At 34.2% G+C, this 24683-nt stretch overlaps 1 protein-coding gene across 6 annotated transcripts in view; it reads right to left on the bottom strand.

The window, feature by feature from the left end:
- LOC139689512 (constitutive coactivator of PPAR-gamma-like protein 1 homolog) overlaps positions 1–21350 on the bottom strand; it is a 40452-nt gene extending 19102 nt beyond the window's left edge. Inside the window, exons 1-13 of one of the 6 annotated variants that reach the window (XM_071586676.1) lie at positions 21289–21350; positions 20183–20487; positions 19720–19892; positions 13432–13545; positions 13142–13288; positions 11334–11501; positions 11045–11243; positions 6339–6457; positions 5543–5732; positions 5270–5394; positions 4606–4755; positions 4344–4500; positions 1863–2001 (exon numbers count right to left, since the gene is read on the bottom strand). In XM_071586676.1, coding sequence (XP_071442777.1) covers positions 1863–2001; positions 4344–4500; positions 4606–4755; positions 5270–5394; positions 5543–5732; positions 6339–6457; positions 11045–11243; positions 11334–11501; positions 13142–13288; positions 13432–13545; positions 19720–19892; positions 20183–20426 — 1925 coding nt within the window. In that variant the 5' untranslated portion in view covers positions 20427–20487; positions 21289–21350. Of the gene's footprint in view, positions 1–1862; positions 2002–4343; positions 4501–4605; positions 4756–5269; positions 5395–5542; positions 5733–6338; positions 6458–11044; positions 11244–11333; positions 11502–13141; positions 13289–13431; positions 13546–19719; positions 19893–20182; positions 20491–21097; positions 21196–21288 lie in introns of those variants that run through there. The other 5 variants (XM_071586673.1, XM_071586671.1, XM_071586674.1 and 2 more) reach the window with 5 other exon arrangements.
- Positions 21351–24683: the final 3333 nt, after the last annotated feature.

Below are 24683 nucleotides of genomic sequence, written 5' to 3'. Positions count from 1 at the left end.
TTGTTATACATAGGAACAAATTATTTTTTTAAATTCAGTTGTAAAAATGTTTTATTTCTAAAACCTTTCATTAAAATTAATCTCACACAATATTCTAAAAATGTTACCAATTTTCCAATACTGAAGAACTTCAACGACTGCTATCTCCTCAAGGGTGTAATTTTTACAGAACTATATTCACCACAAATATTAAATGAAGATTTTAAATAAACTCTTAGCCTTTGGATATAATTACTCCTTGAATCATCTATAATAGTATATAATAAACAATTATACAAAAAAGCATAAATTTTGAAACTGGCTACACATGCCTATTTATATTTTTTTAAGTGTGAAATATTGAATGTATTTCTTCAGTCAAAACATTGATAGAGGTTGAAATAAATTAACTGATTTGCACTAAAATATTTCTTTATTAGTAATTAGGAAAGATACCTAAATGAACAACTATAAGACAGCAATAATAAAAAAATGCCATAATGTATAATACTCTGCTCATTTGCAAGTACAGCAGAACCTTGCTTAATGAGCACAATTCATTCTGGAATACTTTTCGTAGAGTAAACCAATTAAGATAAAATAAGGTAATTTAGTCTATGCCAACAAAATAATTTGTACACATGGTTTCTTCAAAGAAAATTAAATAACAATCTTTCCATCCTGGATAATCTTCATTTTTTTCTATTATGGATTGAACCGATCAGGAAACCTTGCAGCATCATTGAGAATACCTAAATTTTCATCATAAAGCTTTTGCTTTTGGGACATTTTGCAAAGATTATCTGACTTCACACGATTAATGTCTGAACAAAAGTTTGGAAGAATGCATTAACAGTAGCAACGCTAAGATGCTAGCAGAAAGAGGGCTAAACACAAACTGAAGTAGCAATCACTCAATCTTGGAATTCTCATCTCCTTCACTTGTCCTGCAAAAACAATGCTCGTTACAATGTAAGTCACCTTTTAAAAATATTTTTTGCTATTTGAATGACTCTGTGTATCGGTGCTCGTGAAATTTTAGATTAAAGATGAACTATTGGGTTAATATGAAACAAAAATTATGTCGCCACCAACTTAATGAAAAATTCATGCTATCATGAAATATACACACTGCTGTGTTTGACAAGGTGAATGAAATTGAGTCATTATGATCTGTGCCAAGAAATGAAATATTTTAAGTTAGGTTAGTAATACTTGTATTTAATGCTCAAGTTAATGTGCTTGGTGCTATTTCTTTATTCTCACTTGCCCATTTTTTCCTAACAAAATTTGAGGGTACTAGAGAACTACAGCACTTCCCATAATCAACATTTCTCTTAAGACTAAATTTAGTGGAAGTGATTCCGCTTCCATAGCAATCAATTGAAGAGGTCAGAAGTTTATCTAGTCTGGCATCCGAGCAAGATATATCCTACATATTCCAACTAATGGGTTAAATACAACATATTACATTTGATATGGAAAACAGCACTAGAATAGACAAAATTATCCACAAATGAATACCCCACACCAAATTTGTCATGGAGAACAATAGACAATACACAATAACATTCCATACTTAGAATATTAGATTGATACCTTACACCCTTTAGAGCTTTCCATAATGGGCAATCATTTCTCAAAATACATATCATAACCTTAATGATAGCATAAACCAACAAATACAACATACTTGAAAGACTAATAACCAATCAATCCCAAACAAAAAACCAATTCATGAAAGACTAAAATCATTAGTTACAGTATGGAATAAAATGAAACAAATTGCACTCTACTTCTTCACTGTGAATCACATGCATTATTATCCAGGAAATAAATCTTATCCAATGCAAAGCAATATTGGAAAATTATAATTTACTTACCCAAACCACAACCTTTGAATTGTTGGGACTCCCCAGCCAACTTGTTCTGCTTTCACAACATCTGGGCGCTGAAATTCATTGCTCTTTGACCACACCCACTCCTTGACACTAACCTCAGGAATTTCAAGTTTTTCACTATCTACATTGAAATTGGACAGAATTACACGACCATTAAAATTCTGCAACTTCAAGGTCATTATCACAAGATTCTAATAAAATCAGAAATCTATAACTTTAAGACTTCAATTTTACAAGTGGAGAAAACAAAAAAATTGATAGTTTTAATATTTACTTGGATATGCTGAGCTGGATAAACATGATTCCATGTTTATCTATGATCATAAGATCAAAAAATTTACGGTAACAGAATTTCAGTAATATAATAGTAGTAAAACCTAGCAAAATCATAGCACAATAATCAGTAATCTTAAGCAGTGGAATAAACTTATCATCAAGAGGAGGTAAATGATATTCAGGCTTAAGTTTCTTTGCCATTATTTAATCCATATGTCCCTTTATCTTCTCAACATGTGTAAGCTTCCCATATAAATGAAAGAATGTAAAGCATAAATGTATGTCTTTGGGGCAAGAGGATTAAACAGTTTATCAGCTTCAGAAATGGGATATGGAAAAGAATGGAGAAAATAAGCTGGATGGAAAAAATAATTAACAAAGAAATTTTAAAATAGGTAGGGGAAAGGGAAAGTTAAAAGAAGGGAAAAACCAAAGAAGAAAAACAGGAAATACTATGAGGACAGAAAAGTGGACGGCTGTAACATTGAGGAAAATTTTTGGATAGCACAGTAGAGAAAGAAAATAGGCTTTCTTAACAGCATGAAGGTAAATAGAAGTTATGATATAAAAGTAAAGAAGGAAATATACGGTGAACACCAGGAAGTTCTCACGATACGAAGAAGATAATAGTCCTTATTTATTTATTTTCTTTATTTAATTAGCCGTAGTCCAAAAACAGCGCTCTGGCCTTTACATCGGACTATTAACAAAGAATAACAATGGAGACGATTACAAACACCCAAGCCCTAGGTGGAAGAAACCCACCCAGGCGGGAATTGAACCCGCGACCCATGGATTGGCAGACGAGGACGTTACCCCGCCACCACCGAGGCCGGCCTTAAGACACTGGACAAGACCTAGCATTCATTGATAGAAGAACTTGAATGAAAATTAAATATTATTACTCCCTATATTCAGAGATATTCACTTCAAACACAAAACAACATTTTTTCAATCTAATTTAATTTTACAAAATTATAATTTAATGAATTAATTCATTTGTCCCTTCAAAAGTCTAAATTTAGAGTTTCACACTATCTCCATTTCAACATTAGTCACTTGTCAAAGGACTATGAATGTACCATCCCATTATGAGCTGTTTATCTGTCACAACACTGATTGAGGTCACATAAAACATCTTTATTAACCACACCCAGAGCTGTTATTACTTTACTTCCTTTTGACGACCTATACAACCACAGGTTAGGCAAATAGGCGCTTTTTGGAAGACATGATGGATGCATAACATAGTATTGTTCATACCAACTAAAATCATCCACTTTTAAAGCTGATATTTCTATCTTTCAGTGCTACTCAACTATTCACAGAGCAACAATGAAGACGTCATCCTGCAATTACCTCATTGTTAGATAAGATAAATACATAACACAATAAATAACTTTTTCTAGCTTGGAATGACTCTGCAAGAATCACTTATGTTACAAAAACAAATAAAACAAAATGAATGCCAAATTTTTAATGAAATTGAAATAAAATTTCAGGAACCAAGTCATGCAGAGGCATATTTTAACCATGGAATATACTGTCACTATCTTTCAATATTAAAGTACATGACAATTATGAAAATCTTCCAAGAAATTCAATGGCCAAAATGCCAACTAAAACACAATATTAAGCAAATGTATCAAACAAATCACCTCAAATCATTAGATACTGTCTATCTGAGAAACTACTTAAGTCAACTTGCACATCTAAACCAGTTATCAATCAGAATTGCATTACTATATCAAATGAAGGCCTTAAAAAAACAATTCAGGGCTTGAATGTTACTTCTCTAAACATTATATACCACCTAAATTGTTATAATAGCTGTGAGGACTGAAGAAATTGATTTCATTCTGAGGTTCTATATCACATAAGCGGATTTTCACTCAAAAATTATACCTTTTTTATGAATTTGCATGTAACATTCAAAATCATTCACCCCATGAAATTAAGGAATTAAAAAATATCATTAATATAAAAGATGTTCATTCAGTCACAACAACCTCATCACTGCATTTTAACTTTTCTTGATCAACCCTTAAAAAGGAGATTACATATTATAGCTGCTAGATTATTGCAACATTCCATCATTTGATTTCACACAATATTATTCTTAAGGCCAACAGGAGGGAGATTCTAATGAGATTAAATATACAAAATGACACATTTTAAACAACTTACCTCCTTTTTCTTTATTTTTTGTAGCCAAGAAGGTGTAATGATGTAAATTAAACAAGATAGCATAAATCATTTGCCGAACAGGACGATAAAATAGATGAATACTGGGAAGTTCTTTATGATTTTCATCTTCCATTACAACTGGTAACTTAATCTCACCCTGATGATAAAAAAAACCATTTCAGAAGAATTATTAAACAAAATCTATATACACAATAATCACCAAGGCATTAACATGAATAAAATGATAAAAGAAGTATCATACCCTTGTTAGAATCTGATATATGTAGGGTGACATTAATCCTTTCTGATGCCTTTCACTGGCTGTACGCATTACCTCGGGAGGAATAGCAGGAAGCGTAGGGGATGGAGTAGCTGCAACCACTGTAGCTGGATCACTTTTAGATGAGCCACCCTAAAGAAAGTAATATGCATAAGTTAAATAGATACAATCAAGAGGCTGATATTTACTTTTAAGGTATTGAACGTACTAAGAATATAAAATTATCACAAAACCAAGGAATTACTAAATGACACCATGTATACCTCAGTATAACTTTAGTTCCTATTTCTTTTGCCTAAAACTTGTCACCTTCAAAAGTTGGCTAGCTCCTTAATATTACCCTTATTATTTTATATTAGAGTTCAGTCCACTGCATTTTTGAAAATGTCTTTGATGCATTTCAAACTCTATGGTTAGTTTAATATTTTTGCTAAAAAATTCTTTGAGTATTATAAATAAAATCCAACATTTAAAGATACTGACAACCAATTGATTATACATATACCACAAAGAATTCACTCGATAATTAAGTAGACTGAAATGTCCCATATTCAGCATTCATCCTTTTAACCAAATAAAAATTCTCACTCGCTCCATTTTGAAGTAACATTAAGCGCAAAAAAAATATCATGTTAAACGCACAAACCTGAGCATTCCAGACAGAGACATCTGGAGTGAGTCTGCTTGGTGAGGCAGCATTGGAACTACTACTTGAGCTGGATGAACTGAGCAACAGTGAAGATTGGTTACCATTAACTGCACTTGAGGGATCTAAAAGTCACAAAAATAAAAACAAAAAGATATCAAAAGCCTATTTACTATCACATTCACAGGATTGAGAGACAAAATTATCATGGAATAAATACTTATTTCAGAAACACTGAGGATTAAGTAACTAACATTCAACTTTGAAACTTACTCGGTTTTGCGGCACTTGCATCTTGAGCAGGAAATTTCCCCTCCTCATCCTCACCACCAACATGATTTTTGGTAGCTTCTGTCCCGTTAGCAGCCACCTCAGGGTTGGTCTGTCCTTTTGGACCATCTATCACAATCTGAGGTGTAACTGCTCCAGCGGTAGCTTCTTTATAAGCTGCTAGACTTTCTTGCTGTTAGATTGAACATGGAATTGGAAATTAAAACAACAAAATTAGCACTAACCATCAAACTGACAAACCCAGTTCAGTTAGTTTTAAAATATATAGAAGTCTTCCTATACATTTAGCATATAAATAAAATCTATATTATTGGTGCTGTAAAAATAAAAGTTGTAAATTTTTCTGTAGACTTTAAAAAATTCAGAAGTTATTATCACTATTACTGGATACTTCAATTTTACCAATAAAGCAAAATGAAGCAACATAGGGGACATATGGGTTAGAGATTCATAGACTTTAAACATAACATCAGTAAAACTAATTAGGACAGGACCTTATGAAGAAGTTTAATTACACACCCATTATTCTTTTAATGTGCAACCATTACACCGAGATTCTGATGACAATGGATTGTGCAAGTGCACATGGGCTTTAGCCAGGATATGATTTGGGCCTTGATATTAATTTGCCCAATTAAGTAAAACAAACTGTCCATAAAAAATAAAAAATTATACTGGCAAAATATATCACCAACTCCAGAATTCAACAATATTTCACAGTGAAAGTTTCCGGTTTTTTTAAGGTTGGCAGAAAGAAATTGAACTAACATTTTCTTACCTCACTTTCCATAGTCTCAGATGCAAACCGAGATGTATCAACATCTGCAGGTGGCTTCACTTTGACACCAATCTGAGGCCCTTTATTTGGAATACTATGAATAACATCTTGGCGGCGACCTATATAGAACAATAAGATTTAGGATTTCAGGGAGAGTAAAAGACCTTATAGAATAACAAATTTCTTAAATGGAAAAGATGATTTGAAGGATTATTATTAAGAGTAGTCTGTATTTGGTGAAATCCTCTCGGGTCGTAGTGTCTCCATTGCTGCTGACACTTCGAAAACTGACTCAGTCAGTTATCCCCTGCGTTAGAAAAATGCCATCGCTGCTTTATCTAAACACTTTGATCTTTCCGGCCCAAATTTAATGACTTTTCCAAGCTTCATGAAATATATTTTCATACAGCATTCCTGATGTAGGTATAGGCTTCAGGCGTCCTTCCTTCCTCCTTGATTTTCCCATTGTATATGTATTATTATTATTGAACTCCCAGCCCAGTTTTTTTAAATTTCATTAGCAATAGCCTTTCTGAGGATTTTCCTAGTACAAATCTTGCGGCTAGTCACTTGACTTTGACCAATTAATTAATATCTCTGGCAAGCTAAGGATCTCATGCTGTACTCTAAAAGAGACCTATTGAAATCTTTTTAAGGTGCAATCATTTGTTTTAGTGGAGCTTTATCCTAGATAGCTCTAGCTACAAAGCATTGGATATGTGGTCCCTGCATATCTAATGCTTATAGTTACACCTAGATAACTACAGTGAGCTGCTTCTTTCAACACTTCGCCCCGTAAGCTGTAATTGTTCCACCTAGTAGCCTTAATGAATTTGAAGTTTCCTTTCCTACAATTGATGACTATTCAGTAACAGGTTTACCCAAATTTCCAAATTAATAGACAATTATGTAATATCAATATATCATAAATTGTTTCTATTTCCCTGTAAATAATGCAATCATCCTGATGGAAGTTCTTATATTTTCTACGATATCATTCACATAAATTATAAATAGCCAAGGTCTCAGTACACTTGAAGTATATCAGAAGTAGCATCAAATTCCACAGAACAAACACCGCTGACGTAACCCTTAGTGATCGACCCAACATAAAGAAGTAATCTAATTTACTACCCTCCCATCTTTTCTATTAGAACCTCATGATTTACCTGGTCCAATGCTGTTGAGAAATCGATTCACACTAACAATTTGCTTGCCCTTATTTAGCCCAACTAATTAGTTCTGATGAAGAAAAACTAATTGACTCTCACAAGTATCCTTTCCGAAAGCCATGCTTTTTTTCCCATTACCATCTCTTTCCCATGACCTCCTTGACATATTTCCGAATCAAATGCTCCGTATTTTGAAAAAAAATCATGCCGAACTGGTCAATAAGAATAAACACTAATATGACACCCTTTTTGGCAGATCAGAACTAAGATTGACTTCTTCCAGTCATTAGGCATCTCTCCATTGTTAATTATAGAAGTAAATGATTTAGGATAGGGACCAGTACATTCCTTTATCTTTTAATTAATTCACTTGCTACCCAATTAGAACCACAGAATTCATACCTTTTTATTTTATTTAATCTTTCCCTGATATCCCTGTCAATTATTTCGAAAAGGAATGGTGAGATGACTCACTCATTTTTTACCAATGCCACCGTTATACTGATATATACTCTGCAATATAATTTTTGGAATGCTGAAGCTTTTAAGGAGTAAATGTAAAACAATGGAACAGAAAGACTGAAAATAATGCCATGCTTATGTCCTTCTACTTTGGGCAATTAGTGATAACATTCAATTTTCTGATCACTCTCTATTGCTTGACTGATGATAAAATCTGGCCATTAAATAACATTACACCTTTTCTCTGACAGTATAGCTACGTGATTACATTCCTTTATTATCTTTTAGCTGTAATATTTACTGAGTTTAAGGGAAGAGGCATTACTGTTTACGGTATTTACCTCAGTTTTGAATCTTAATTCTAGAAGACTGAAGGATTTTGTTCTTTTGATTAGTTTTCAGAAAAGCTGCAGTATATGGATTGCCTCTTTCTGCTTCATAGTAAGACAGAACATGATTCTTACACAGAACAATAATATACAACATACATTTGCACATAATTCCAATTGAACATAATCTAAAAAAACATCTTTCTAAACTTCCACAGAAAAAAACATTTGTATATTGGGAGAAAAAAATATTCCAAAAATATTTTCAGTCATTGTGCAACTCCCATTAAATCATAACCAAGAATTGAAAAATCAATGTTTGAAATTATCTCTCTCATTCTCTAAGGTCCAACCACCTGTAAAATGTTTACTAAAACTTCTTTGACGTATGTAACAACTCAGATTGGGGTAAAATAAGATTTCAGCTCAGTTACCGCACCCAGAGTTGTGTTTCTCTCCTTCCATTTGACGGCCTGACCCACATACTTATCAATGTGGGAGGTGCTTTTAGGAAGTACTTATCACATCTGTTCTTACTTGGCTATTAACTATATCTAATTATTATTACAGGACTTCCTAATATTTATTGATCACTTATATAATTGGTCAATAATATAACCATCCCATTATCAGGTTAGTAGTTTTCTCAATAGAATAATGCAATAAATCTTATTCTATCATCATCCAACTATTCATGAAAAATTGAGTAGTTACCTATAAATTTATACAGCTTTAATTGTTTGAAACTGTTCTACTTAAATTCAAAATACATACTGGATTCATTGCGCAAATCGATCCATCCTCTACCATTTATGAACTTGAAAATAATAAAAATAGGTATAAAAACTATCACCAAGGAAAAGCATAGAACTAACATACCCAATTGAGTATTAAATATAATGCTTCAGTCATAACAATTCCATCCCTTGCTAGATATTTACATGAATACAGAGAACAAATCTGCACCCGGTTAATCCTGACACCTGCTTAATCTGGGTAGTATCTGTGCAGTGGGGGTGGTATTTTATTGGGTTAAAAGATGGCTGCACTATAGTACTTTGCTAAAAAATTCATTTTGTGGGCACATTTCTCTGACCATGAAGGAAAACCATGTTTAAATAATTCAACATTTTTCTAGTAGCAATGCATATTATGAATTCACAATGCTAAAAATGCAAACGACTCATTTGTTCATCAAATTACCACTGCAAACGTAGTTACGACATTGTTTACGACAGTTGGGAATTTCTTTTTATGTGAATTAATAACTTCTGAATCATTTGTAATTATTTTGAGCTCTTCTTCCAGTAAAATAGTGCAACCAAGTGGCACCAAAAAAATGTGGCAACATAAGAAGACACATCTTTGAACATTGGGTGAATGTTCTTGATAAGTTGGAAGCCAGGGCATCACTCAATTGACGTAAATACCTAAAATATAGACTTGGAAGCCTGAGAAAATACTAAGGTTACCTAAAGAAAGCTGGAAGAACTGTTCCTCGGTGATCCACACAGCAGTGATTACTTGGTGTAGAAATGTGTGGCACTGATGTTTAAGATGCAGCTCAAAAAATTGCCAACCATGTATAGAACTTGATTGTAAGCAGTGGTTGGTTACAGTGAGAGGGGGAGACAATTACTGGTTTAACGGGAGTTCCCATAAATCAAGAGGGCTAATAGTGATGCATTTGAACCATTTAGCATAAAATTATATGCACTGATAGCAGAATATGATTTATAATTACATCCAATGCAAAATACAGATTATATGATGCACAGCTTTTTCAGAAAAAACAGCAACTGTCTACCAAAGACTTCTGGGAGAGAAATCAGGAAAGGGTCTCTGAACTTGCTGTGAACTAATGTAAGTGGCTGCTAAAAGCAGAAGAGTATTGTCGTAAGAACATTTTGACAAGCTCTAAGAAAAACAATCAATGAACTCCCTGTATGTCATAGGCATTCAGCAAATGGGCAATTCCAGCAAAAATCTTCATTGCTGATTTTAGTTACCTAAGAATAATCTACATAATTTCAAAGGACATTCTGTGATTTATTTTTTCAAAAATTTTCAACTTTATACACGAGGTGTTTTTACAGCTGAGGTTTCCTCTTCACCAAATGTCATTTGAATTTTCCAGCAATCAAGTGAGCACAAGATTGTGGTGAAACATTATGCAAGATTAATTGAGTCAAATCCCCTGTTAATTAGATTTTGCTCATCTATGCTATGAACCCAAGGCTCAGCACAGGGTTTACAAAACTACTATCCGGTGCCAAATGTAGCTTGAACATTGTCCTCCAACTAAAAAGGACCCAGGATTACAGACACCAATATCAAGATAAAAGTGGACTCATCTATAATCTAATAAGGTTAATCTATTCCCAAAGGTGAATGATAGATTGCCATATTTCCATAACACTAATCCATACTGTCCAACACCTTTTGGTGGTACAAAACCCAGCAAGTGATTTGATAAATGAAAAGGCATGCTAGGAAATTACTAGTTAGGAGACTGAGATGATGGAAAATATATTCACTTGATCATTAACCATTGATGTAATTATAAATCCCTTCTTCACATATGCCTAACATGATTAGACATTGGATATGGTAAAACAGGGAGTTACAACTTGCATCATTTTTTTGTAACATGATTGGTTTGAGAAGTTATGCTAAGATTATCAAATTCAATATTGACACGATGACTATTACAAAATTTACAATGACCTTATGTGTAACGTACCTGGAGTACTTGTGGGCTTGTAGCGAAGAAAACCTTCTTGAGTTCCATTTTGATAATATTGAACACTTTGCTTGAATTTAGCTACTCGTTTATCAGTTGCAGATCCAAATACTTTAGTTGCTACGACATCCAAATTATCAATAGATGGAAGACTGCTTACAAAAGTGGCAACATTTTTTACAAGAATTTCTGCTGGTATCTGTAAAGTTAAAAGTTACTTTTAGCAATCACAAAATGGCAAGAAACATTTAGTAAGAGACACAGTATGTAAGCATTCATAACATCTTACCTTTCCCGTTGGTTTATCAGGACAAAGTGTACGATAAAAATCTGAAAGCTCTTCTTCTGTGAGCATGTAGTTCCCAAGCAAAGCTGCCAGTATGCAAAATCGATTAGAGCTTAATTCCAGTCCCTTTGATAACTCACACAACAAGTATTCCTTAGTTTCTAAGCAGCCCTGAATTGAGAAAATACATTATTAAGAACTTTAATATGTATCATCAAACATGCACTCAATTATAAACTATACATATAAACTACAAAACATTATCAAGCTGTGATATATATATTTATCAGAAAGACATTACTTAATAATAAAAGTGGCAGTTAATCTACCAGTTAAGGTAGGTTTTGGATGGACACAACTATCAAATAAATCTTTTGTGAATCCTAACAAAACACGATCCAGCAACCTACTCCACATCAAGTCCCTTTTCATCTCTGCGTACTTCCTCCCTTCATCCCATCCCAACATCCCTATCCTGTTCTTGCTCTTTCCCTGTTTGCCTAACATTCTCCCCTCTATTACACTCTTCAACATCCCACTGCCTATCAATATACCCTTCATCCGTTTTATGTCTCCTTAGGATTTCTCCCAACAACTCCCCTCCTTGCCCACTGTGCCAAGTTGTTTTCCTTTCGGTCCATTTCACCTTTTCCATTCTTGTCCACACCCACATTTCAAAAGCCTCCAGTCTACGTCAATCCTCCTGCTTCAATGAACAAGTTACCACGCCATACATAATTACACTCCATATCAAAGTTTTAACAAGCCTTTTCTTAAGATATATATATACATGTACATATACGTGTGTATTCTCACCCCAAAGAAGAACAACCACGGAGAAATTAAAACAAATAAGTTGTGTGTATGGGTCTCATCACCAAGCAAAACCAAATGTGGCAGAGTCAGTACAGATACCCATTCCTTAATAAGATTTATTTGCAACAATTAGACACCTTGCTGCACTATGAGTAAGTGCACAAGGAGAGATTTGTTGCCTAGGTATGACCAACCAAGAGTAGCCAAAGAAAATTAAAGTATGCTAGTGCACCATTAAATTGGGGAAAATGGAAACCTAATAGTATTTTTATCATAATGTACTACATTAACTCTAAAATCAGTCCGCATTCCAGGAAATTGCATAAACCATACTTATGTGGTGAACCCTCAATACGACGAAGCATTTCAAAACTTTTTCACAACAGACTCTTGAGAAGCTCGAAAACTAAAAGCATGATCTAAGTTCACCGCAGTATTCATCATTCAAAAAAGGAAGCCTACCAAAGGAAAACCATCACAATGAACTTCACAAGGAAACTAGGTACTTCAGTATTTTTAAGTATGAGGCAAATGATTAGATAAATGTATGCTTCCTTATTTGGGGAGGATTTAACAATTATTAATGAAGTGATTAGTAAAAGGACTCCTGCAATTAATACCAATTTTAAATATTTGTTACTATGGAGGAATATCTATCTACTTGCAATGGATATTTCACAGCCAGCACAAGAGGTTTTACATGGTCATACATCACAATGAGAAAATGCATCTTTTTGAAATGCAAAACCAAGTCCATGAGCAATAGGGTCCAGCACCCGTGAATGTTCCTACTGTTCTAAGGCACACACAATAATGCTAATTTTCCAAGATTAGATAGTGTTATGGTAACAATATTTGTGGATTAAAAATTCACATGGAAGCTATTAATAACCTCATCTTTCTAACACTAAGCACACAAAATTAAATGGTGCAAGTTAATTAAGTGTAAATAATACAAATCTGATATGAGAATAAAATCAATTAATTTCTATTACCTTATATGTTAACTTAATTTGTTCGGAAGAAAAGTATCTAGGAGGGTCAAAAACTGCATACTCAGCATCCTCCGCCATCAAGCCATGGAAATGGTTCTCTCTACAATAAGCAATAACTTCTTGATGGTGATCATCCATTGAGCATACCTGGAACAGTCACACATGTTATTTATCACTGAAAAATTTTATTACTGACAAAATCTTTTCCTAAACATAAAAGTACCAAGTTCCAAAAGTTACCCTCAAATTCTGAATAACAAGTGATTTTCATTATTAGCCCCAGAACTTACCACGCTGACACTCAAATGACGAAGGGCCATTCGAAGGCAAGTACGAAGGCAGACTGGAGGAACCCACCATATTTTCGGCGGTGGTGTTCCCTTGGTGTTAATATGCTTAAGCACCTACAAATAAAGATCATACATTGAAAATAGGAGTTAATATTTTTACAAAATTGAGGTTCCCTAAACAAATAAATGCACTGCTCTTGCACAAATGCAGGCTTGCCCTTGCCAATTCTCTATTAGCCAATCCCAATTGCCAATGATTGGTGTAAGGGAATCATTGGAAATTTTCTTGTACACCCATGCATTTTATTGACATGGAATAGAAAAAATGACACACTCCAATACAGCTGTCTTATGTGCAAAATACATATTTAACTGTCATTTAGCGCTAATTATGATTTTTAGAATCAATGTCTTGTCAATTTACACAATTCAACAAGAAGTTTGACAAAACATACTAATGCTCAAGGTTACAACTAACATAAAATTATTAAGTAAAAAAAGAGGATATAAATGTATTAGTTGCAATTTAATTGTTTACAAATTGCTGTCAAATAAGTTGATCAAATTACAGCTTACCACATCCAAGTAAAAATATGAACCCACAATTTTAGGACTAGAAGGTGATAAGTAGTCAGTCACATCACCATGGATGAAAACTAAACTTTGAAAACCTAAGAAGGTGAATTTTCAAAAACATTTTGATTGCCAGTACTGTCATATACCACCCAGTTAACTATCTAGAGCATTTAATATCTTAATATGGGGCAAAATGTATATTATGTGTTCATAATGGATTTCACATAATGTTACAAGAATTAGACCAATGTTTGTTTTGCATTCATAGAAAAATATGAGTTTGAAATGAAATGTACTCACTACTAAAAATAGGATGAGTGCATTAAAATCACCACACCTGGGGAGAAATGCATGTAGCACAGGCGACAATAATATGAATATTGCTTTGAGGAGGGGAGGCCAAGAAGAAGAGAATTAAAGACTAAAGGGATACCTTATGTTGGACCCAGACCCAGTACAACACACCACAAACATCGCCAAAACAAATAATGGCATTTTTAGACAACAATTATTATTACAAAATTGTCTAAACTGAAATGAACAACTGCTGCAAAAAATGGTGAAGGCTAATTGACTATTTTTCAGTTTTCCATACACTCCAATTATAAGAGAGTCTACTTGACAGGACACAGTTCTGAAAAACTATTACCTTGACAAAATATGAATAGCACAAGTTAATAAGCTGCATTACATTTCTCTGCCCAAGAGCTTTCAAGCAGCTGAAAAACTCACTGAAATTGTAGAACCTAAGTCACATACCAACACTTCAATAAAATGCCTCTCATACATCCGTTATTCCAGGTTCTAAACCTAATTATTACGCATCGTAATGCTAACTAGAAGGGACAAAATGGCCAGCATCTGGTAATGAGAGATAAAAACTTTGTCATATTAGACTTGGCACTACCAATGATACTACATCCAAGAAGCGCTCAATATAAACAGGAATACTACTTTTTGATTAATGCTGGTTTTAATCAAACTAGACAATGCTGATATTCTTAATCATTTTATCAGAAAAGAATACTATTGCAAATGTACATAGCATGAATGTTAGGAGGGGACCACTTTTGTGTGGTGGCATATGTACTGGCTTCTCACCCAAAGGGTCAAAGTTTGAAACCTAAAGGTGGCAGTTATTTTTCAGTAGTGTCCTGATCCTCACTTAAGGTGCTTTGAGGAGAGCACAGAGTGAGTACGCAGTCCACCTGATGGGACATTAAATTGTGGACCCATTGGTGCCTTTCATTGAGAGTAGGCTTATGCCAACACTGGGTTTCTCTCTATCCTTCCTCATCCATCCATTAATGGCACAAGTGGCCTCAGCTGTCAATAACCTCCCCTACAACTATTACTACTAGGAGGTATTTGATATAATTAATGGTTTCTAGTGTAACTTTATGGAACCGATTCATTATAAATAAATGAAAGGACTAACTTTGTAGTTCCACACGAAAACGATTTATTCACACGACCCGGGTTTCGAAGTAAAACTTCTGATGATTAAGTTTTACTTCGAAACCCGGGTTGTGTGAATAAATCGTTTTCGTATGGAACTACAAAGTTAGTCCTTTCATTTAGGTATTTGATAGTTAAGATCTCAAATAATAATGTCAAAATATGAAACTTCAATATAACACAGCAGAACCATTGTAACATATTTAAATTGTGTGCTTAGATAATATCCTCTTAGAACTTCTAGAATGAATCGACAGATGCAAATATTAAGATTTGATTAATGGTAAGTAAAGCATCAATTATGACCAAAATTTACTGGCACTCTTTTTAAATTGGGCGCAAACAAATTTGTTGTGTTCAGTAACTGGAAGTATATGCGAATAGTTATGGCAACAGCCACCAGATATAGAGCCAGTGAATGACAAGCATTGGTTCAAAATATTTATGTAGTGATAGCAGCTAGAGAACAAGTTAGGAAAATTATGTTGTTTCCTTAGAAGGGATGGACCTTGCAAGAATCGATGGACTTGAACAGAACAAAGAAAATGAAAGAACTAAAAATCATGATACCTACATTTCTGGAAATATTAACCTGAAGTCATAATACCGTATTTTTCCATCGATAAGGTGCGCATCATCCATACAAAAATGTTCAGATAATCAAAAAATTGATGTGTATTGTGTAATGAAAATTGAAAAAAATCCAAATAGATGTATTTTTACAAACACTATAAATAAGTTTTACACACATATACATGCATATACAGATGCACAGCATCTATACACGTTCAAGAGAACGGTGAAGCCCTGGGTGCGCAGTATCTATACAAATTCATGAAAACTACGAAGGCCTGGGTGTGCTTTATACAGAAGGTACACAATATCAATGGGAAAATACGGAAATGTGTTACCCAGGGTTTATAAAGGGTATTATTAATTGCTCCATATAACTTAACACTTGGCAAAATCAAAACTTATTGTCTGACTATGAAATTAAAGTGTTTTGAGGAGAACCCTGGCAGCATTGACGCATTACTAGTGACTAATATGGGCCATTAAAATGTTTGTAAATTAAAGGATTCATGGGTTGGTACATCACAAAGCAATAAAACAATTTGCACTTTTGTATGCTCAGTAGTAGTTGTAATTTTAGGGGAGGCGACCGACAGCTAAGGTCATTTGCGCCATAGGGGATGGACAGGAAAGGATGAAGGGTGGAGAGAAACCCGGCGTCGGCATTAGCCTACTCTTTACGAAAGGCGCCAAGGGGTCCGCAGTTTAACGTCCCATCCGACGGACGGCGTACTCACTCAAAGTGCCCTCCACAAAGCATTTCAAGTAAGGATCGAGATACCTCTGAAAAATATTCAACACCGCTGGGATTTGAACCCGCGCCCTCAGGGTGGGAAGCCAGTACGTTAGCCGCTGCACCATCTTGATCCCATTGTATGCTCAGGAGAACTGGCCAATACACTAACCTGTCACATTTGTTGGCATCATGCAAATGAAGGACATTTAGATGAATTTTCCTGCTTATTTGAGGAGCTTGCTCTCTCCACCTCAACTCCAAATATTACTAATAAGTCGTTATCAATAGAATTTAAATCTGCTTGCATTCTAAACAGTGAAAAATGCTAACAATGAGATAAAATTGTTCCATATCCCTGACATTAAATGATAATTACAAAATTCAGAATATATTTTTGCCAACTTGCAATTTTATCTCCCTAGATTTCACAGTTAAAATGGATTACAAAAGTTACTTTAAAGTACTCCTGTGGACCATAATGCAACAAGTTTTCTCTAATATCATTGGAAGGGTTTTACGGAGATGTGATAATTTAATTTCTGAATGTTGTCCTTAAAATATGCAACAATAAGAATAATTTTACAATAACAGAAGAACATTGTAGTAAGCCAGATTTGGTACCTACAGTAGGGAATAATTACACCCCTCCAAAAGACTCCCTCCTATGTGAAAGAAATATTAAGGCATAAACTGGAACAGAACTTGACCACACTTATGAACTTGAATATTCAGTAAGCAGGCTTTCTTCATTAATGCAAATCAAAGCCATGGAAATACTGAAAATATCACCACATGCCACCTTCAAAATAATGTTTAGGTTGGAGTAACACTATTTATTTGTTAAGTTGGGGAAAAGTGAAGGAAATTCCTATTTTTATAACAATATGTCCTTCTTAGGCAATAGCTTCTTAGTCAAAGCTAGCTAGATTGTTTACCTACTTTATAATTCATATATTTTTTTGAGTGCCCAGCCTTATACACATCGACCCAAATGGAAACGGGTCAGGTTAAATTTGATTAGTACCACTGGGCCTAAGCGAACTACTCATGTAGGGCAGTATTTCAGCAGACATAAACAACCATCGAATCAGAATTAAGTGCATGGTGACATTTTCATTGCAGATAAATCATTCAACTTCTATTTTTACACCAAATGAAAATTTTACAATTTTAAACAAAGGAATATTTTTTGGCGGTCTTGTAGTGGGACAAATCTGCACACCAAAATCCCCTATACCAAAAATGTATACTCCATTTCCCTGCTAGGTTATGTCACCCTATATACCCTGTTGAGGGAAAAATAGCACATTCTATGATCATTGTCTACGTGATGTGGTTTCTACAACTCTTACTTCTAGGTATTGACTTAGTATTTCTGTATGAGTATTTCTGGTGTTTATTCCTCTACAAAGCACTCTCATCCATTGTGATAACCACCAACAAGCTTTTTTATTCGACTTGAGTATGTGTTGTAAACTCATAAATTTTACATGAATGACATATGAGGGTAGTTCACCCTTTAATTTAAGTGCCTCTTTCTTACCCACAGCAAAAGTGGCAACCAATGCTATGTGAAAAAAGTGGTAGGCACAGATAAAATTTCATGGCATACACATCAGCGTAATACATACATTTCCACAGAGAATATTAAGGAAGACTTTGTTAAAATACATTGGGGCAATGGCCATCATTAATTAAAAAGTATCTTTTCAAGCAATAGAAATAACAAATTAAGTTATATACATATAACATACGGGGTTCAACATGAAATTGAGTTTGATAGGAAATTATCTTATTGCATCCAAAAATCTTAATTATGAAGAGACCTGAAATCCTCTACCTCAACCTTGTGTGCTAAATGAAGATGTACTAGTTACATTTTCTGGAAAAAATCAATTTCTGAATGCTGAAAATGTAGCCATTAAATAATAACATTCAAATGAAAAACGACACCTATTTAATCATGAAAATTCAATAGAGTAAAATTTTCAACAAAATTTTGGGTAAAATACTACATACCCCTGACGCATTAGCTACAAAATTAAAAATAGACTATATTTATGGTTTATAATTATGAATGGAAAAAAATACAAGATAAATACAGCTGAATATGTAGTAATAATTCACATACAACAACCTTAAATTTGGTTGAGCCAAAAGGATGAAACTTTCAATGCACAGACGAGCCATCACTACTTAATTATGAAACACTTTAACTAGATCATAAATCTTTAATTTGTATTTAACAATATTGATCGTTTATTAACTACATGCAGCTCACTTAGATATAAATAATTTTTTTCTCAATTGAAAATAATCCTAGATATCACCTATGATGCCTATAGCAAATGTTCCTAAATGCACCAATGATAATTCCAGATTAGATAACAGAGAGCACATCACAAAACAAAATAACATGCCTGTTTCAATTTTCCTTGACCATTTCAAAGTTAGGCCACATTTACATTAAGAACGCACACTTTTTCTGGACAGAATAACATATGAGTATTATTAGATTCAAGTTGACGTCCTTAGCAAAATGTATAAGGTCCCCTGACAGTTTATCAACATATAACTAATGAGGAAACACTACAATATAAAGAATAACTGGATAGGTAAAACCATGCAGGTGCATGGTGACATGACGAAGACCACTTCCCTTAGTTTTACAATTCATACAGAACAAATATACATCCCAAACACCACTAAATTTCCAACAAAAGATTTGCCACTAAAACTATGCCAATAAATACACCAAACGCATGGCATAAATAGTTGGCTTGGGCACTAAAGGACTTCAAATAAATTTGTACATTGCTAATTAATTCCTTGAAAAGCAGACTATGATTCATATAAGTTAATAAACACGTCAGTAAAAACACTCCCAAAAACTTGTGTTCTGTGCTATCTATTAAAACACCACAATACAATATCTACGAACTCACCTGATTGACATTACGCCGCACAGCCTGCTGTGCTGCAATCCATTCATTCATTCTCTGAGGTTCTAAACTTCCATTAAAAAACACAGCAAGCTCTACATTGGATGTCTGAATGGTCTGAATCAGAACCGCTAAAAATTGAACCATTCTATTCCATTGGCCACCGCATGCCCAATCTAAGGACCCACAGGATAAAAAGTAACAGGCTATATTAATTAACTATAAAGGCCCGCAAAATGACGCATTATGTTATAGGAGTGAAGTACAGAGGTTACATCAAATGTAAGGGAGGTGAAATAGTGACAAAAGATGTCCATCTGCCACTTCGGAATTCCCTTGTTGATCTTGCAATCACATATTGTCAAGTGGAAATAGAAGTTCCACCCGAGGTTTTCCAGATTGCATTTTAATTTTCCAATAAATAACACCCTGTACAGATATGTTAGAGAAAGAAAGGTGAATTTACCCGAAAAATAACCGCCATATAGTCTGTCTAAACAGCATTCTCCGTCGACCACAAGGCATAATTTACTAGGTGAAGGTGGAATTTTTGGCCCATTGGGAGGTACACCAGGTGGATTTCCTCGCCCTTGACCACGCCTTTGTTGCTGGTGGCTTGCGATTGAGCGTGCTATTTTCAATATATCCACTTGCACACATGCTCCGGGTACCTGCGTCTCCAAGAATACTTGCAAATCTTGGATTCCCATGATGCTCTATTGGCTGCAACTTCTTATGCCGTATTTGTACAATCCAGGTGATTCCCCAAGCCTACTGAATAGAAATATTAACCGCATGTTACGACCTTACCAACATAACGCTGCCAGGCAGATTTGTAAGAAAAAGAATTTACGCATAAAATCAACTAGTAACATCGGGCTGAAAAGCTTAAATGAGCTGGAAATCATTTAAGGTTCGTTAACTTTATTCTTAATGATGCTTAACATTACTAATTATTATACGCACTAAATACATTGTTTATATTGAAGCATTAAAAGCTCATATATTGAAAATATGATTAACTGTCCCCTTAATGTTAAAAACAAAAAATGGAGAATGATAGAGGTGAGCATGCGACATCGCAGGAAACGGCCATGTGTATCCCAGGACCACTACTAATTAACTAATAGTTTCACATTCATTGTCAAGTGCTCGGGAAATATGCTGAAACATTGAAGCAATATGAATAAGTTCCCAAAATACAATTAAATGCAAAAAAGATAGTCACGCATACAATCGTTAGCTAGTTAGCATAGCGAACTATTGGCCTGATGCTTTCAATCTACGACACAAAAATAGACCCCTTATAATGTTAATGAAAGCAAACTATATGTGCAACCAATATTTGATATCAATAGACGAATAATATAAATCATGGAACCTTAAGTATTTCGCTCACGGGGGTATTAAACGATCATTCTCTCTCTTTCCGCCGGCATGGTCAAGTAAGGTAGCCACTCCCCAGTCCAGCCATTACCGATAAACGTAAAACGTCCAATTAGTATATAAACTATTGCTTATAACTGTTTAACACTGCTACAAAAAAAACAAAAATTGCTATTTATCTCTTACCAACATTTATTTAAGCCATTACTGCACCACCATTTTCTCAGTCTTGTTAACCCACGAGTTGATGACGTAGAAGAGAAAAGGCTGTTCGCCTGTAGATGTCTCTAGCCACAATATACTTTCGCGCCCATTACTGAACAAATTCAATCGAATCTAAAAGCTTCTATTAAAATATACATTATATTCTAATTAAAAAAATGAATGCAGTACATCCATTATAAATATTACTAGCGTTATTTTATCGAATGTCCTACACGATCAAGCATACAAAAAAATGGCGCCTTTTCAATTAGCAGCAGGTGGCAAATCAAATTTTACATTTGTGAAATAGCAATCATTTAACATCGTAAACAACGGTCTCCTTGCATTGCTACAAGATGCAACCTTAAAAAATAATGCAATGTGAAACAAAAATGGCATTATGCTCAAGGGTTTCACGCAGCTCTTCATTTAATCAGTTAGATACTTCGGAGGAATAATACAATATCATTTAACGACGATGACATGTGAAATAACATCGATGAACAATATTAACATTGTTTAAATGCTGTAATAATGACAATACCAGTATAATATGCATGTAATATCATGAAAATAATACTGCATTGTTCATTTACCAAAACATTATTTAATCTATATAAAATATACTTATCGCGAGACCAGAATATAAAACGAATTTTGACAAGCTGAGCAGCCAACACTACTTCTTCATAAGAGGACCCCCGACATATATCATTACAATTAGGGTTATGGGTAATGTATTTGGCAGCTCTAAGGAGGAACGGAGATCAAATTTGGGTGACATTGGGCACCCTCAGCTGCACAATATCGGAGGGATTTTTTCTGGGGTTCGGGAATTCTTGGGACCCCAAAAACGGCGCACGCAAGGAATTGCCCTGTATCCCCTCTTATCTGATGTTTGAATTTTTTATGTTCTTAATTTAAGGATGACTGTTGATTGAGCTTTACCCTCACCTCTTAGGGTTGATTACAATGGTATTTATCAAAACATAAACATATTTTTCAGGATGTCTATTGTGCGCACTTATTACTTTATTCTATCCCGAGTTTCGTGGAATTTAAGAATAAATAACTGTGGTCGCTCAGGTGGCCTCTTCCTCCATGTTACTCCACCTTACTCAATTAGCTAACTGAATAGTGTAGAAGAGCGTTGGTGTGCGACAATATTTAGAAATGGCATCAATGATTTGTGATCAAATAAAATATTACTCTTTTGGAGTAATTCACTTTATTACAAGTTTTACCGGACACTAACCTTTTTTGTTCCCAATACTGCACTTGCTGCAAAATTTGACAATACATTTACAGGTTTGCAATATAAGCTCCATTCTGTCTCAATAATTTATAATATTGGATGCAATTTAGAAAATTGTCAGCAAAACTTTGGTGAGTTTGTCACTTTTTAGATACCATTTCAATGTAATGATGACAAACTTCATATGTGGTACATTCTTTGGCATTAGGAAAAATACAAATATTGCTGGGAACTTGAAACCTTAATGATATTGTTATGGTACGCAGCATTACATATACACACATAAGGTGGAGCATTGCGAATCTTAGATTATTTTCTAAGTTTTTGATTTTTTAGTGTAAATGCAGACCTCTTTGTCCAACTTGAATCACATTCATCCTCCAATTTGAACAAATAGTTTATGAAATTTAAATACTGAGAGTAGTCAATGGTCTTACGTATAAATATGATGTTCTCAGGAGGGGTATCCATTGCAAAACTGATAATAACTTAAAACTCTTATTAAAACAGATCTTTGGGTAGCGTGGAATGTTTATTCAAATGTTGAGAGCAAAACTTCCCTTATAACAGGGCATGTTTTTTGGCTAATAATTGTTTCAGTCTGCAATATTAGGTTCAAAAGGGGTTGTACAAATGATAAAGATAAAAATGAGATTTTAAAATAGCACAAAATGTTTGTACCATAATAAGACATTTACATAAGATCTACCAGAATGTGATGGTGTAATACAATTTTGTCTAGGTACACTGGTAAAAAATAGGATTGCACCAAATTGTATGCCGAGTGATTGAAAAAACATGACATGCTCAAATGCCTGGGTTTCCATTTAAAACATTATTACTTCTATCTCTATACAATTAACTAGTTTTAAGATTGAACCATATGAAATAAAAAGGCAGAACAAAATTGTGCTAGGGTGACATGTCAATGCAGTGGAAGTGCTCTAAACATACAGTTTTCTGCTTTGGTATTTATTCACTAGGTTAGATGTTAAACATTGATTTCAAGTTACATGACTTAAAATTGATAGCAAGTAATCATAAAAATATAATCAAGGGCATATATAACAATCTTTTCCTAAACAAGGATAAAACCCACCAGCCATTATTCACCTCCAAATTATAGTTAAATATAACAAACCTGCTGAACTATTAGGCTTCATCTTTGACACTAAGCTAAACTGGGATTATAATGTAAACAGTGTATGTGTTACATTACCAAGTCAAATTTTTAATAAGGATATTAAAAATATTGATACTGCGGGCATTCCAAACCTTACAGCATGCCAAAAAATCTTTCAACAACCTTAGACTTACCAATGCAGACAATAAATCTAGAGAGATTTGGAAAATTATTAACGAATCCAAGGGTCCACATCATGTACAAGATCTTCAACTGCAGGACTCCGCTGGTAATGCTATATCAGATTACTCTAAAATGGCCTCCATCCTGAATGATTTCTATCTATCCCATCAAAATCCCACAGTTTCAGTCAATTCAGCTAATTATTCTCAAATTCCTAACTCATGCCATTCATTATATATATTCCCATGTTCAGCCATGGAACTGACCAACGTAATCAATAAATTACCTAACAAATTTAGTCCTGGATTAGATGACATCCCAGGGATAGTCATAAAAAGGTCGTTTAATGCTATTAAGGATCAGCTGCTGCTCTTAATTAATGAATCCCTAAAAACTGGAATTTTCCCGAGCCCTCTTAAATCAGCAAAAATTGTGCCAATATACAAAGGGAAAGGTTGCAAAATGGCAATGAATTCTTATAGACCAATATCCCTGTTGAACCAGCTGGAGAAAATATTTGAAATTTTATCAACGTCTTGTATCATATCTTGAGACATATAAGCTATTATCCACATCTCAACATGGATTTAGGAAAACAAGGTCCACTACAACAGCCACATATCACATGGTGAATCAAATACTTTCAGGATTGGATAATAGAACTGAAACTTTAGGATTATTTTTCGATTTCAGTAAAGCTTTTGACTTCGTCAATCATCAGTTACTCCTATATAAACTGAAATGCTATGGTATAAGAGGCACACCCTACAAATGGATTGAATCTTATCTAAGTGAACGGCATCAGTATGTTGAGCT

Source organism: Hetaerina americana, unplaced genomic scaffold (genome assembly GCF_022747635.1).
Source record: "Hetaerina americana unplaced genomic scaffold, ioHetAmer1.1.p SCAF_24, whole genome shotgun sequence".
Lineage (NCBI taxonomy): Eukaryota > Metazoa > Arthropoda > Insecta > Odonata > Calopterygidae > Hetaerina > Hetaerina americana.
The sequence above is the reverse complement of the archived record's forward strand: the minus strand, read 5'-3'. Positions and strand labels throughout refer to the sequence as shown.